The sequence below is a fragment of the Nematolebias whitei genome, chromosome 4 (genome assembly GCF_014905685.2).
Source record: "Nematolebias whitei isolate Nwh7 chromosome 4, NemWhi1, whole genome shotgun sequence".
Classification (NCBI taxonomy): Eukaryota; Metazoa; Chordata; class Actinopteri; order Cyprinodontiformes; family Rivulidae; genus Nematolebias; species Nematolebias whitei.
Genome location: NC_056501.1, coordinates 22,386,920 through 22,404,136, shown reverse-complemented (window position 1 = coordinate 22,404,136; position 17,217 = coordinate 22,386,920). Strand labels below are relative to the sequence as shown.

The 17,217-nt window shown below is 40.3% G+C and overlaps 1 protein-coding gene across 1 annotated transcript; it reads right to left on the bottom strand.

The window, feature by feature from the left end:
- Positions 1-248: 248 nt before the first annotated feature.
- slc34a1b (solute carrier family 34 member 1b) lies at positions 249-16,951 on the bottom strand. Its single transcript, XM_037675872.1, has 12 exons — positions 16,899-16,951; positions 12,233-12,415; positions 11,695-11,841; positions 11,347-11,490; positions 7,952-8,063; positions 7,268-7,463; positions 5,644-5,739; positions 5,491-5,563; positions 4,948-5,115; positions 3,731-3,847; positions 959-1,083; positions 249-851 (listed from the first exon to the last, which is right to left on the bottom strand). Exons 2-12 carry the CDS (start codon positions 12,405-12,407, stop codon positions 249-251), a joined length of 1,956 nt encoding a protein of 651 aa, XP_037531800.1. The 5' UTR covers positions 12,408-12,415; positions 16,899-16,951.
- Positions 16,952-17,217: the final 266 nt, after the last annotated feature.

Here is a 17,217-nt window from a genome sequence, read left to right as displayed (position 1 = left end):
GAAAGACTGCCATCTCGTCTAGAGTTAGGAGCTGGCAGTTTAGATTTGGAGTGGTTATATGGCAGCTCTAAAGAGCATTAGGCTTTGCCTAAAATTTCATATTGACTATGTGCTTTTAGCATAAATTTGGGGATTTGTTTCTTTAACAAAACTTTTAAAATATAAAACCCAAATCATATCTGACTTGTAGCCTTTGAACAATGTAAGTAAAGTGCATACAACATAAAAAAAAACAACTTTCAGTCCAACTACAGTGGAGTGCTGTTGCACCTCTCTAATCCTTTCAGTCTAAAAACTGGCACACCTGGTCTGATTTCTTCCAGGCAGTCCAGGACTGGGTTGCTATAAGCCAAATGTTCCTTCTTTTGAAAACCTCCCAACTCGTCCTGCACGTGAACAGACGTCTGTGTAGAGATGGGCTTCTCTTCTCCTTCTCCTTCCTCCCGAACCTCTTCACAAGTGAAGCTGCAGCAGACGGTCGCTTTGGTGATTAAACGGTCGAGCGGTTTGAGAGAGTGCATCCACTTGGGCAGGAAGTCCCAGGTTCGCAGCTTGGTAGGCAGATGACGGGGACTGTGAGCTTGCATCACATTCACCATGACAATGAAGACAGAAACACCCAAAAAAGGGGCACCTACACCAGCCATCACCTGCCAGCCGGCCAGAGAGAGGCCCAGAACCAGCGATGGAAGGAGTAGAAAACAGAGCAGGAGGTAGAGCACAGCAAACCAGCGGTATTTGGCCGTGCGCTCACCCAGGACACTAGCCATCCTTATTGGCAGACGCATGAATGGAAGAGGATACCACAGCAGGATGCCAAAGACATTGAAGATGAGATGACACAAAGCAAGCTACGTGCCAAAAGAAGATAAACAGTGTCAGAACATAGTGCTGAAGGCCCTTTAGTTAAATCCAGTTTATAAAAAGCAATCAAAGATCTAATAAAATGTTAGCCTACTTGTACAGAGGCTGCTAGTTTGTTCCCAGGACTGGCCAGAGCTGCCAGCAGGGCTGTGGCTGTGGTCCCAATGTTGGAGCCAAGAGTAAGAGGATAGGCCCGCTCCAGACTGATGACACCAATTCCTGTTGGAGATGAGAGAAACATGCTGCATAAAATGTCTTTTTTTTTTTTGCTGGTTTGCTTTCATTCCACAGTAGCACACTGATAAACAACCTTTTTTATGCAAAGGGTATGTTTATTTTCCATTTTCGTCCTGGTTAATTAGCCCAGTTTGAAAATAAATATTATACGGATCTCACATTTATCACAGCGTTACAGGCATCACTGATTTTATATGGTGTCTTTAGCCAACAGTTTATGCAACATGATCTCACAAACTTCAAAAGACAATCAGTAAATTTATGCAGGCTTATGTCCTCATGTGTTTCAGGCTGGATAACAAATGAATCAACAGGAAAATTTACGTTTTAGTCCATTTTCTGGAAAGCAACAAATGAAATAGCGTGACCAGACAGCATCAGATGGTTGTGTGTAGAATGACTGTTGTTGTGAAGAAGAGAAAATGAGTAAAATCAGAGAAGAAGACTAAAGCTGAGTAAGGAAGAATGTTGTGAGGAGTCATCCAAAAAATGTTTGGATTTTATACCTGGATTATTGAGCATGGACTTTGGTGGAGGAGTTTAGAGAGGAGCTGTTAAAGGCTCTGGACTGGACTACTAGTAATTAAAGAGACAGGTCGGAAAGTACTTGGTGAGTCATCTGGACAGATAAAAGATGATAAAGAAACCTGGTGGTAGAATAGTGAAGAGCAGGAAGCTATTCAATGAAAGAGGTTAGCCAAGAAGAAATATGACAGTGAGAGGACTGAAGTGCATAGACAAGAATATAAGGAGATGCAATGTGGAGCAAAGAGGGAGGTGGCAAAGGCAAAGCAGAAGGCATACAGGTCTCTCTTGTAAATTAATCCTTGAGGCTCAATGGGATTAACTGGTCTAAATAAAGGTTGAATGAATGTGATGAGTTGTATGGAGGCTGGACACTATAGAGGGCAAGAAGGACTTGTACCAATTGGCAAGACAGTGGGATCAGAGGCTGGAAAGGATGTGCAGCAGGTTAGGCTTGTTAACGATAGGAATGGTAATGTTCTATCAAGTGGGGAGAGTGTGACAGGAAGATGGCAGGGGTACTTTGAGGAGTTAATGAATAAAGAGAATGAAAAAAGAAGAGTAGAGGTCATAGAAACTGTGGACCAGGAAGTGGGAAAGATTAATGAGGGTGAAGTCCGGAAAGCTCTGAAAAGAATGAAGAAGGGGAAGGTAGTAAAACCTGATGACATACCAATGGAGGTTTGGAAATCTCTTGGAGAGATGGCAGTGAGGTTTTTGACTCAAATATTCAATGGTATATTTGAAGGTGAGAAAATGCCTGAGGAATGGAGAAGAAGTGTGCTGGTGCCCATTTTTAAGAACAAGGGTGATGTACCGAGTTATAGAAACTACAGGGGAATTAAGCTGATGAGTCACACAATGAAGATCTGGGAGAGAGTTGTGGAAGCTAGACTTAGACGAGAGATGACTATTTGTGAGCAGCAGTATGGTTTCATGCCAAGAAAGAGCACCACAGATGTCATCTTTGCTTTGAGAATGCTGATGGAGAAGTACAGAGAGGGTCAGTAAGACCTCCATTGTATCTTTGTGGATTTAGAAAAAGCATATGACAGAGTGCCAAGGGATGAGGTGTGGTATTGCATGAGGAAATCTGGAGTGGCAAAGAAGGGTACAGGACATGTATGAGGACAGCAGGACAGTGGTGAGATATACTGTAGGAGTGATGGATAGCTTCAAGGTGGAGGTGGGATTGCATCAAGTGAGGAGACCAGCTATGTTGTATGGTCTGGAGACAGTGGCCCTGACAAACATACAGGAGAAAGAACTAGAAGATGTAGAAATTAAGATGTCCAGGTTCACCTTAGGAGTGACAAGGTTCAAGTTTCAAAGAGACTTTGTTGTCATTCGCATCACACGAGGTACATTGTGTTCTCAAGGTCTCAGTTACACTCAAAAAAAGCAACATATACAAAGTATAAATAAAAATAAACATGATACAAGGATCTCAGATAAACATTAACAATAATAAAATAAATAAGGTGTAGTAAACAGCAACCTGAACATGAGTCAGTTGTGAGTAGATGGGAATGAATAAAGCAACTTATGGGTAAGAAATCAGCAGCATGGATAAGCAGTAGCATAGATAAAGTTTCAAATGTCCAACTAAAGTGTCCTTACAGTGATTTGTCTGGTAAGGATGGTACAGCACAGGTTGAACAACTGGGAGATAAAGTATGAGGTCAGACTGAGATGGTTTGGACATGTCCAGAGGAGGGACAGTGGGTATACTGGTAGAAGGATGTTAGAAATGCAGCTGCCTGTAAAAAGACAGAGGAGCTATATGGATGCAGTTAGAGAGGACATGTAGGTAGTTGGAATGAGGACAGAGGATGCAGAGGACAGAGTGAGATGGAGGACGAGGACCTGCTGCGACAACCCCCGATAATGGAAAAGCCCAAAGAAGATTTTTTTTTATTGCCTCTAATTTTATAATGTTACAATGTGGTCACAGACTAAAGTATAACACATAGTATAAAGACCAGAAGTAAGGACTTGCCACTATGAACCGGTACATCCAAAGCACAATATGTTTCAATTACCTCATAAATATATATTGTTTACAAGGTGTAGTGCTAATATGGAAGTAAAAACATTTACTCACCAACCAGGGGAGTTATGGCTGAAGTAAAGACAGAACTACTCTGGACCACAAATGTTACCCCTGCACCCACAAACATGGCAACATATCCCGCCAGCCACCCAAATGGATACGGTAAATCTGTTGAGAAGAGCAACAAGGAACCAAGTTATCACTCATATCTGCCTATATGCTGGGTTGATTAGCATGGTTTCAATAAACTGGAAAATTTGTTGTTCTACTACCCGAGAAAGTTAAATTCTGCTTCTTTTGAGTTGTTTAGAGTCAGAGTCAGAGTCAGAGTTTCTTTATTGTCATTCGCACCTCATGTGGTACATGTGGTGGAGCGAAATTATGTACACAGGGTCCCAGTTACATCCAACAATAAAATGTCTAAGAAAAACAGTAATAACATCTAAGATATGAACTAAGAAAAAAACCATCAACTAAATATACACTAAGCACTCATAACATAAAACATTGAACATCAGCACAAACATGAACATGAGTCTGTGAGCAGATGTGCACGCATGAACACATCAACATTGAAACAGATCAGCAGCAACATGAAACAGATCAGCAGCAACATGATATGGTTTTTCACAGTGATTATTCTAGTTAGAGATTCATGAGTCTAACAGCCTCAGGGTAGAAGCTGTTCCTCAGTCTAGTGGTTCTACACTTAATGCTCCTTAACCTCCTTCCTGAGGGGAGTGGGGCAAAAAGTGTGTGTGCTGGGTGGGTGGGGTCCTTCATGATGCAGGTGGCCCTCTTCCTGCATCTGGAGGTGTAGATGTCTGTGATGGTGGGGAGACTGACTCCAACAGATTTCTGTGCAGCCTTCACCACTCTCTGCAAAGCTTTTCTTTCTGCAGCTGTGCAGCCTCCATGCCACACATTGATGCTCGAGCACAGGATGCTCTCCACTGCACACCTGTAGAAGGAGGTGAGGACTGAGCTTCCCAGACCAGCTCGCCTCAGCCGTCTGAGGAAGTAGAGTCTCTGATGAGCTTTCTTGATCAGGCTGGTGGTGTTGTTGCTCCAGCTGAGGTTGTCATTCATGTGTACACCCAAGTACTTGTAGCTGGAGACCACTTCCACCACAGATCCTCTTATGTTCAGGGGGGTGTAGGTGTTTTTGTTCCTTCTGAAGTCCACAATCATCTCCAATCATCATAAACATAATTGTAATTAAAAGGACATTTTTTTTACAGTAAAAACCACCTATTTGTGGCACCCACCTGTGTTGATGACTTTGTAGATGATCTTTGCCATTTGGCCTTTGAGAAGAGAGTTGAGGAGTTTGACCAGAAGCAGCAGGCATGTGCAGAGGACAACCAGCGACACTGCCAGGAGAATCAGGCCCACGGTGAGATCTGACAGCTCTGTCGATGCAAACAGATGTCTGCCTAAAGAGAGACGGAGCCCAGTCAAACACAAACAAGACATTTTCTAAAATAAAGGTTTTTTTTTTATCCATAATCTCACACAATGACTAGCACTTACAGTACGTGTTGTGAATCCCACTTAGCTACAACTACGCCAAACTTTGGCACAATATCTGAAAAACTGACTGAATTATAGCCCTTTAAGTGTTTTATAATGTCACTTGGATGTAGCAACTATCCTGAGCTGAGCTAGCTCCCAAGATTAATCAGTTGTAGATGTGCATGTATGTCTTATAAGTTTCATTCTAATTTGTCCTGTGGTTCATTAAATATTTTAACCGACACAAGAAAAACCATTATCCCTTTGCCCTTTGACAGCAGTCTATAAAAACTCACACTTGACCCACGAAGTCCCAGACAGATTATGACTGAGGCCACACTTCGTTTCACTGCTACTGTTGCCAAAAGACTAAAAAGAAATAAAGAAAAAAGTAGTGAGTGTCATCAGGGTGTCAGATTGTGTCTGTATGTAGAGGAGGCAGAAATTACCAAAACTGTGTCAGCCCGGCACCATTCCTTCACCAGGCTCCTGTTCCTCATGGCCTCATTTCCCAGAGCGATCTCTGTGATCACACATTTGTCCAGCTGATGGAGGGAAAGGAGATGTATTTTCAGAAAATACATGGAGTAAAATGGCAATTCTTTAAAAAGGTGGGACGTTTTGAAAAATGTAACCAGAATGCAATGAATTTCACAGACCTGTTTCATTTACTGTACAACATAGTAAACTGAGAAACTGTACCGATTTTATATATTTTTTTCCATTTTATTTTTATTTTATGGAGGCAACTAATCTCCAAAAAGATGGAACAGGTCCATATTCTCCACTGTAAAATATGTTTGGTATTGTCTGGCTGAATATGCAAGGTCCATCCATCTATCCATTCATCATCTTCACCCGCTTCTTCCTTTTTGAAAAAACCAGAGTACCCGAGGAAAGCCCACGCTTGCATGGATAGAACATGTAAACTCCACCCGGAAAGACCCCCTGGCTCAGATTTGAACCGAGGCGACCAGCTCGCTGAGAGGCAGCAGCTCTAATATGCAAGGTCTTCCCTGAAAAAGATGCTGTGCAGCATATGTTGCTGTGTAAATACTTTTGTGCAACTGGTGCCTTTTCAGATGTGTAAGTTACCCATACCAGAGGGAATAATGCATCTCCATACCATCAGTGAGGCAGGTTTTTTAACTGAGTGCTAATAACAGACTGGATGACCCCTTCTGTCGTACAAATGACATGGTGTCCCTAGTTTCCCAAAACAAATATCAAAGTTTGTTTCTGAACATAGAACAGATTTCCACTTTGCTTCAGTCAATTTTAATAAGATTTGACCCAAAGACGACAGTGATGTGTCCCTATATAGTTTTATATTTGCATGATAGAGCTTTTACCAGCATTTGTGGATGGCACAATAATCTCTGTTTAGAGACTATGATTTGTGGAAATGTTCCTGAGCCCATGAAGCAATGTCTACAAAATAATTTGACTTGGTTTTAAAGCAGCGTTGCCTGAGGGACAGAAAAATGACAGGTATCTAATATTGACTTTTTGGTTGGTCTTTGCTCTTGAAAAGTTTTTTTGATTAAATAAACTGTAGATGTTGGCATATTCAAATTAGTTTTCTTCTAACTTTCCATTGAGGAACATTACTTTGAACTCGTTCCACCCCTGCCCATTTTTACTTCTGATATTTTCAGCCTCAATAAACTGCTCTTTTCTCACCCAGTCCTCTTACTGACCTGTTGCCAATTAACCCACTTAGGTTAAAAATTCTCCTCCAGCTGTTTCTTTGTATCGCCTCTTTTTATAGCATTTTGTTGTCCCCCTCTTATCTTGTGTACCTGCCATGAAATGTAAAATTACCTTATGTTTTAATTGTACAGTTTAAATATTTGACATAACTCCTATGTTCCATTGTGAATAAATATGGGTTTATGAGATTTTAAACTATTTGCATTTGTTTCATTTTATTTTATTTACATTTTATGCAATGTTCCAACTTTTTTGGAGTTGGGATTGTAGCTTGTTGGAAAGAGTCACCCAGAGAAGTGAGCTGGAGCTGGATAGTTGAGTGAATTATCAAACAGGAAACAGAAACGTTGATGGCGGTACCTGTATGATGAGCTGTGTGAGCGGCTCGGTGATGACCTTTAGTAGCTCAGGTGCTTCCTCCCCGGGTTGTAGACTTAATATGGAGACCATCAGGAGGGACAGCCGGGTCATTATCCCGCTCACCACCTCCAGAGGCAACAGAACCAGGACGGACAGCCAGTTGAAGCAGTCGTGGATCGTTGCTCCAGCAAAGGCCCTGCGGTTGGTCACAATAATTAACTGTGCTCACCGAGGTCGGTCCGGATCATCATCGTCTACTTTGACGGATTGCTCTTTATTCTGATTTTCTGAGCTCGTTTTTTTTTTTTTTTTTACAAGTGTGATGTAATGAGCAGTTGTGGTTTGATTCAGCATGTGCATATTATAAAAGATAGATGAATGATTATTTTACCACGAATAGATAAAACACGCCATCTGTCCAGAACATTATCTTTCCAGGCCAGATAGTTGCTGGTAAGGAATTAACTGGGATTCATGCCATCATTGTTGCTTTTTTTTTGTGAGAAATTACAGAAAGAAAGCCTTACAGGCAGCTGCCAGGTTTTTTTGTTTTCTTTTTAAATCAGCCTTCTTGGCGTTCACTTCCTTCCATCTTTTATGTTTTATATTCATCACTTGTGCATTTCAGCTTCTCCCTCCCTGCTTCTCTGCTCCCGACACACTTTGCCACATTTGCTCACTCACCGCTGAAAGTCGTTTCTCTCTGCCGCCTGCATCATGGCCACTATGGTGTTTGTGACAGAAGTCCCAATGTTGGACCCCATGATTACCGGAACAGCCGACTTTACTTCAAGCACTGCGGGGTGAAACCAAACAGAACGAGGTCATTTTCTCAGCTGCCATTCAAATAAATAAAAAAAAGTAGAGGCTGGATAAATGTCTGAGTTCATTTTTTTTAACCCCACACACAATTTTTATGCGTCAGACCACATTTTGAATGCAACATGAGTTTTGATGGAGCTGAGAGGTGATTGTGATTTCCAGGTTAATGCTGAGTGCGTCTTTAATGACAGTAAGAAGGACATGTTATGAAGACAAACGTCCTCACCTTCCTCTCGATTGGATAATTAGCAGCAATCTTCCTCTTTGCTCTCTGATAAAAAAGGCTTTTGAAGCAGAGAGATCGCTCCTGCACGCTGATCTCATTTACTTTACTGGCTCCGTGTGAAAGAGCTGAACTGATATGAATTTCCCAAGAGGTGAGATAAACTGGACTGCAGGAGATGAAGAGAGATGGCACACTGGGTGATATAATGGGATTTAATTACCGCTCTCAAACTCCAGCCTAATACAAGATTACAATCATTCTTGTGTGGCTTTGACAGCTTTTTCACCGGTGCGTTTTGATTTTTAAACGACTGCTTCAGGGCAGTCACAAAGAAGAAGAAAAAGTTATCTACATTTGTGTTAACTGGAATAAATTCTGAGTCACATGAACACGACCTGCTGCTATTAATAATATACAAGGGGTGTCCTGATGTTAGTGTTTTCCAGACAGAGTACACATGCTTCAGTTTGGGTACCTGCCAATACAGAGTACCGATACAGAGTAGTTAATAAGTTACTACCAAAACACGACACAATGACTTTAAACACACATTTAGTTTATGAACACAACAGTCTGCTGTTTAAACATCACATCTGTTTATCTTAAAATATCTTCAAACTATGGACTTTTCTTGTACCTACTTGCATAGTGAAAGACGAAATTACGTCACCAAGCATGAAAGAGGTATCTGTATGTTACAAGTACAGTACTGGGGTAATTTTACAAGTACAGATGTGAGTATTTGAGGCTGGTATTGGACCTGACACAGACACTAGAATCGATACAGATACCAGTACTGGTATCAGGACATCACTATAATACACGTATAAAACAACAACAGCGCTCCTATAAAAAAACAAACACATGTATTTAACATGTTTTTTGCATGTGAAAAAATAAATTGATGACATGAAATGTTTCCACAAAACATGGCTGTCACTCTCATGAATGATTTATAAACATTCACACTACTGACATCCATTTTTCGGCACGTAATTTGTTCTACAATTTTACTGCTGTTTCAACAATTCATGTATCAAAACTTTCAGCTCATTCAGGACGATCCTGCTATGACTTTTGATTGATGTGCAGTTGTCACTTTTTGAAACATTTAGCTTTTTCGGCCATGTTTTTTCTCCTTGAAAATGAGTGGAGCTGCTCTTCTCACATCCTTCAATCTCTGTGCCGTTTAAAACCTTTTACTGCTCAGTTCAGCTTTTTCAGCTTCTTTGGGGTAAATTCAGCTTCCTTCAGCTACTTTAGCTTCTTTCTGCTCATTTCACTTTTTTTTCTTTTTGTCAGCTCATTTCACCTTTTTTCCTGCTAAATCCAGCTGTTTTTTATTTTTTCTCTCCTTTTCTTGTAAATTTCTGCTAACTTGAGTCTTTTTTTCTTTTTTACCAATTTCATTATTTTGTGCTTTTTTTTTAAGAATGTCAACTTTCAGCTAGTCTCAGCTTTGTTAGCATTTTAGCTATTTTGTTGTTGTTGCTAAATTTAGCATTTTTGGAATGTATTAAGCCTCTCTCAGCTTACTTCAGCTTCTTCTACTTATTTTGCTCTATTCAACATTTTTTTTACTCATTTCTGACATTTATCTTGTTTTCTGCTTTTGTTTTCCTGCTTTCAGCAAATTTCAGCTGCTCAAACTCAGCTCGCATTAACAATTCAGCGATGAAAACTTTTCAGTCTGATTTCAGATTCTTCAGCAGCTTTCAGCAAAAATCATCTAGCTACATGCATTCCCACTGCATTTTTGCAGGAAATGCAATTTCTCTAGCTTAACATGAGATTGTCCATGTGATGTGATTTAATATAAAATAAGATAGAACTTTATTGATCTGGCAGGAAATTGTTGTGCCAGAGTTTCAGTTTCCAGATTTATCATCACATTTGGCGTGTGCAACACGTTTGACTTCTGTCACATGAACATCTTAAAAATGTTCTAAACCAACATTGTCCATGCACAAAACATGGAATCTCACATTTCACATGTTGATTTCATATATGCCTGTTAATGCATATGTTAATTTAACGTTTTTACATGTGAAAATATGTCGTTTTCACATTTAATATTAGTAAAATTTGTAAAAATCTGCAGCTGAAGCTTAAACTGAAGTCATGGGATAGAGTGGTGTGGATGAAAAATGATATTATGTAACTGAACAGCTGGTATGTTTTCAGTATCAAGTTCATTGTGTCATGTTATAGGTGACTGCTCAAAACATGTTATACTTGTGTGAACCAAAATGTATTATGATTATTACAATTAAGAATGTTTTATTGAAACTTCTGGATCTTAAGACCTTTTGCTCCGGCTCCTGTTCTGCATAATTGAGCAAGTTTACGTCACTGGCTCTGGGATGTGTGCATGCACCGATCACAAGAGCTTCCAGGGACCATCAATTGTGGGTCCAAATCTGCACAAATCAAGAGTCGCGTGTGCATATATACTTCGTTTAGCGTTTTACTTCCACCTCAACTTCTGCAGATTCCCGTACTCTGTTACTCTTTTGTCTGTCCATTCTGCATCACTTATCCTTTTTTCATCCTTTTTGTTAATAAATAGCCACAAAAATGTTGCTGGTGATTGACGGTGAAGTAAAGGTTCATAAAACAGAATTTGCATAATCTGGAGATGTGTTAAACTGATGGACTGCTATAGCTAAAGTTTGTCAGCGCGGTCAGAAATAAACTATTTCCCCGACTGAGACTGATAAAGATATCTACAGCAGGTAATATATTAATTGTTCACAACCACTCCAAAAGCTTTACACTTTCTAACCCTAAACCTTTGGATTTGTCAACAATGCATCATGGGAGATTTATGTTCTCTGTTTTTATTTGTGTTTATTAAAATATCCATGCATACATAACAATAGCCTGCAGAGAGGCATGTGATGCTGTAAACACAGAAAACATCAATTTTAGGATACAATATATAATTTTGAAATCTTGTTTAGACTTTAATCCAAACCTCATATGCTGGTGCATACATATTTATGAGGGAGGTATTTTTGCACCTACTCACATCCTGAGGCCACCAGACTGACGATGATGGAGGTGGAGGTTGAGGAGCTCTGGACCAGCACAGTCACCAGGATCCCCACCACCAGGCCTGCCACCGGGTTGGACAGCACCGCGTTGTCCTGGAAGATGTCTCCTGCTACTTTCCCTGGTCAGATATGCACAAACATGTGCACGCGCATGAGGTAAACAGCTTCAGAGATGATCAGAATACAGAAAACAAGCTGACTGTTTACTTTCAGACGCAAAAGGACAGTAAACAGTTCCTCACTGACTTTCCTTTTTTATTGCGAAGCATCAACTAAACGAGTCAGCGTCGACCTGCTGAGGAGCCAGTGGGGGTGTTACTTACCCCCCGCTAACTGGAAGGCAGAGCTCAGAGTGTCCAAGGAGCAAATGAAGAGGAAGAGGAGGAGGAAAAGAAGAGGGATCTTTGATAGACTGACGACGAGCTGCTTGAGCTTCTCTAGGCCCTCCGCTGAAGCCTGAGGAGAGCCTTCTGTTGGAAACAAACACCAGGAAAATGAACTGGATTTAAAGAAATAAAACAACTTTGGCCTATTTTCACACAAAACATAAAAATTTGGTCTGTTTTAAGGTGCTGGGTTCTTTTTTTGTTTATTCTGTGATTTCTGCTTTCTGGAGATGAAAGATGTCCTCGTTTAGCTCTCACATGCGGAGAACAAAGCCCTCTGATACTGCATTACCCATGCAGCCAAACACCGCGGAGGATCAGCGGGACCACATGATCCTCTGCGGTGGCATCGTGTCTCCTTTGAGCAGGTTCTTTTTCTAATACGCATGCAGCTTCTGCTATTGTCACTTTTCCTTTTCAGGGAAATCAAACCGGCTGCCACATAGAGAGATGAAAGCCTGATTCTGCCTCGTACCTTGTTCTCTGGGGGCGCCGCCTGCCTCTTTTTTCCAAGGGGGGGTGGAGTGGCGGTTGGTGTGATAGCTGTAGCCCTCCGAGCTGCTCAAGAGGTCAAGGGTGGATCCGATGCCAGACTCTCTGTCCTCTTCCTGAAGGACAGTAGGCGGTGAGGGAGTCTGAGCAGCGTGCATCTTCAACCCTGAAAACAGAGACGGGCGTCAACATTGTCTCTGTGTGCTCTAAAACAGAAGGAAAAGATTAAATATTCAACCCTGCTGCTGCCCTTGGGTCAAAACAACACACAAGCTACAGTTTTAAAACAGAGGCCTCAAATTCTTGGAGTTAAGGCGCAAAAAATAAAAAAGGAAAATTAACTATTCAACAAAGTTCAATCAGGTCCTCTGGACGGTTTAATTTTTGTTGAGACGTTTTGTCCTTCATCATAAGGACTTCATCAGTCCGAGGAGCCACAAACAAACTCGGTCCTACAAGCAGCACACTTACATTATAGACCAACCAGTTTGATGGTGATAAGATGGTTTCTGGGGCCCGCCCCCTACCCTGTCGAATCCTCGGTGGCAGCTAACATCAGCTGACTGAACTTTGTTGGATTTTTTTTTATCTAGATTATTGAGCATGACCTTTGTTTTGAGCCACTTTGGCCATGGCTGTCTCAGAGGAGTCAACGGGGTAAAGGATGGGACCCAGAAACCATCTTATCACCAGCAAACTGGTTGGTCTACATTGTGAGTGTGCTGCTTGTAGGACTGAGTTTGTTTGTGGCTCCTCGAACTGATGAAGTCCTTTGGATGAAGGATGAAATGTTTCAACAAAAACAAAACCATCCAGATGGCCTGACTGAACTTTGTTGTATTTTTTTTACCTGGATCATTGAGCATGAACTTTGGTGAAAAATAACTACATTATATCAATATAATGTAATTTGCAAATTACCAATTTTTATATGGTGGTGGGCAATCATGTAACATCCTGAGTGCTGGTGTGTTTTTATGTGCAGACAAAATGTCTCAGGAACTGGAGGACACATTTTAAAACTCTCAGAAACACAAGCTGCACATCTACAACTGAACAACTCGATTCAAGATGGCCGCCACATTAACAGCTCCAACTCTTGTCAGTTTTACAGATACAGAGCTAAAACGTGTTGTGGCAGTAGCTGAGAGTCATCCCTAACCTATACTGTGAGGGCAACTTCTTTGCTTGACTGACAAGTACCGATATTCCTTATAAGAATGGTACTTTCATTCCATTCCAAATTTTAGAAACCTACATAAAATAAAAATGTAATTTATCAGTTTTATAAGAAATTAAAAATAAATGTTAGTAAAATTTGTTATTTTAACACTTTTTATATAAATCTATGTGGAAATTTCTCTTTTTTTTATTATGTTTCAGGTTTTTCATATTACAAAATATGTAAATTTACCATCTGTGTATTTGAATCCATTTAAACACACACAGAATCTGATTTTCTTTTAAAGAAACAACAAATATGAATAAATAAATCCAAATATTCTCTGAAGTGTAACTCCGCTGTGTCCAGAGGTCTCGAGCTCGAGCAGCAGGAGGACATAAGAAGCTCTGAGAGCTGTGTGGAGTCATTAAAATCACCGGATGACACGTCCGTGGAGGTAACAGATGAGAGCGAACGCGTTTATCAGCCACCTGCAGCAGGAAAACGAGGCCAGCGGAGGCCATCGAGTCAGTATATGAGCTCATGCCTCAGAGCTACGCGACACGTGAGCAGTTTAGAGCAGGAAAAGCTTGCCTTGTTACTGAGAAGTGCAGCTATCTTGGATTCGAGGTGAGATTGCACCTCAACTCCCAACAAATGAAAGGGTAGTCAGGATCAGTAAGAAATCAAAGAGCTGGGGCTCCATTCAAAAGGTTTGCTCTCTTTAAAGTGTCTGCTTCCCCCCCACCCCCATTGTACGTCATTCACTTTGCCGTTTTAAAGACTTCAGTGAAATAGGGAATACTAATGTGTTGCTTAAAAGCAGAGAGGATGGAAGTAATTACAGCAGCTGAAATGACAGTCATTACAGAGGGTGCATCATTAGGACCGTGTGCAGCCTCCTCCTGCAGCTTCTCATCTGTACGTCTGAGTGAAGCAGCTTCTACAGAGCCCAGCTGAAGAAACCCAACCTTGCTGCTGCTGGTCCACGTGCAGAAAGTTCTGCTCAAACCCGGTGATCTGTTTGCTGGACGGTGCTCCTCGCAGGCTGTTGATCCGGTTTGAAATTAGTTTCACATTCAGACCGGTTTTACTGAAGGGTAGCTGTTGCAGTTTGGTTTGATGGACACATAATTCTGACGGACCTTAGCTACATCTGTGGGCCGATCAGAACAAAACAAAATAAATTATTTAAATGGACTGTACTTATACAGCACCTTTCTATTTTATCAAGATACTCAAAGTTCTTTACAACACAATCTGTGCCCTTATTTACCCATTCATACAGCACTCTACTAGATCTATACAAAGACTAATCAGAGCTTTATCACATTCATGCACCGATGGGACACACATCAGAGGCAGTGAGGGGTTCAGTGTCTTGCCCAGGGGCACTTCAGCATGTGACGCTTCACAAAATTGCGTGCCATATATTTAAAATTTAAAAAAAAGTTACAGACGAGAGGAAATGCGTTTTCTGGGCGATCATAGTGTGAACGCTGAGAAGCTGACTTACCTGAACCCGAGTGGCTAAAGCGTGAAGAAGCTGAGCACTAGCTTAAAGCTAAAGGAAGCAAAGCAGTAGTTAAAAGTTAAAAGAAGCTAAATCCTATAGCTAAAAGTCTTCAGGCTTACTAAAAGTAGCAAAAGACAAGTTAAAAGTAAAGAAAGGCTAGCTGAAAGTAAAATATTGCAAACAGCTAAATAAAACTTGAAAGTGCCTAAAGAATAAAAGCAGCAAAATGTTAGCTAAAAATAAAAGCAGACGCTAAAAGTAGCAAGATTTAGCTAAATGTAGCTAGACTAGCTACCAGTATCTAAGCCTAGCTAAAAGCTAAAATAACAAAGCTACAAATTAAAATTAGCAAAGTGCTAAATAAATGCAGCAAAAGTTTAGCTAAAATATAAAAGTAGAAAAAGGCCAGCTAAAAATATCAAAGGCTAGCTAAAAGATAAAACAGTAAAAAGGATAGGTAAAATATAAAAGTACGAGAAGACCAGCCAAAAGTGGCCAAATATTAGCTAAAAGAATCAAAGGACTTGCTAAAAGCTAAAAGTAGCTGAACAGTAGCTAAACACAACCAATGCTAGATAAAAACAAACAAAAAAAGCAAGTGTAGTTAAAAAAATGTAGTGGAACAGTAGCTGGTAGCTGCAATTAGCAAAATAGGACAAAAATCGAGGACTGTGTGCTGAAACTGATTTTAATGAGAACTATGGTAAATGAAAGTGATCTTACCATATTTTATGATAATATTTTAAATAAAGTTATATAATTTGAGGGCCGCACGGTGGCGCAACTGGTAGAGCTGCTGCCTCTCAGTGAGCAGGTCCCTGGTTCAAACCCCGGTCCAGGGGCCTTTCTGGGTGGAGTTTGCATGTTCTCTCCGTGCATGCGTGGGTTTTCTCCGGGTACTCCGGTTTCCTCCCACAGACCAAAAACATGCATGTTAGGCTGATTGGTAACTCTAAATTGTCCCTAGGTGTGAGTGAGAGAGTGAATGGTTGTTTGTCTCGTTTGTCTCTATGTGTCCCTGTGATGGACCTGCGACCCGTCCAGGGTGTACCCCGCCCCTCGCACAGTGATTGTTGGACATGGGCACCAGCGACCCCAGTGACCCAAAATGGAATAAACAGGTAAAGAAAATGGATGGATGGATGGATGGATGGATATATAATTTGAAAAGCAAAACACTTAAAAAAAAATATATAATTAAAAAAAAAACTCAAATCAAAGATGCCAGCTCCTGAATGAGATGAACATTTTGACTAAAACAGCACAAGTATGAAGAAATACTGCAACTAAATGTAAAGAAACAAAACAAACAAATAAACAAAAACACATGTAACAATAAAAAACAGGAAAGCATCACTGAATGCTGAGTCAGCATTCACACTTCTACACTAAAATAAGAACTTGAGTTAACGTTTAAAAATATGAAAACAAGTTTCACAAAATGTATTTTTTTTAAAGAGGAAGCAACAATTAAAAAATATTTAGGCTTTTTGAGTGTAACAATCTTCAACTTTAAATGATTTCAAAAAGGTCGATTAAAAAGGTTTTGGAGTTAATTAACATGACAGCATATATGAAAAAGTATTTATTTTCAGGTATATTCAGAGCTCTTTTAGACACCATAACATTACATCTATAAAACCACAGGCAAACATAAAGAGTGACCTGTGGAGTTTATTTATGCAAAAGGATGAAAATTATTCAGGAACATTTAAAAAGAAACAGTAGATATACAGTATGATGTTTTTGCCCTACAGAAATAAAAAGCTTTGAAACAACATAAATGTAAAATAAGAAATCAATATTTTTGAGTAAAAAATACATTGTTGTTTCATTTAACACGTTACTTCTTTAATGTTTGTGTAATCCAAACAGATTTTATGCGTATTTAGCAACAAACTGTGTAATAATTATTCTGGTTTCTAGACCTTTATCACTAATCTGTTTGTAAAGATGCAGATAACCTCTTACCTTGTCTCAGTCAGTTTTGTGTGACCCCCCCACCTTTAATCAAGTGAAGCCTCAATCAGAGGAGGGAGCCATCTTTAAATATGACTTCAGCTCTGGGGGGTGTCCAGAGCAGAACTTAATCCCGTCTGAGATTAACTCGTGACAACACAGTCAATCAATAACACAAAGCTGTGAGTTCATGATGCATCAGTGATTGATTAGTTAATAAAGCTGGTGGTGGATTTGCTAATGATTGATGTTTGCTCTTATTTTTCCTGGTTCAGATCATGATCCAGAAGTGGAGCCTGAGTGTCAGAGCAGGACTGAGAGAAATCTGACA

Coding starts and splice junctions, on each gene's coding strand:
- slc34a1b (XM_037675872.1), bottom strand. CDS start 12,407: ATGCACGCTGCTCAGACTCCCTCACCGCCTACTGTCCTTCAGGAAGAG. Junction 8,064..11,346: donor CAGTCTGGTGGCCTCAGGAT/GTGAGTAGGTGC, acceptor TTCACCCCGCAG/TGCTTGAAGTAAAGTCGGCT. Junction 7,464..7,951: donor GAGAGAAACGACTTTCAGCG/GTGAGTGAGCAA, acceptor GACCAACCGCAG/GGCCTTTGCTGGAGCAACGA.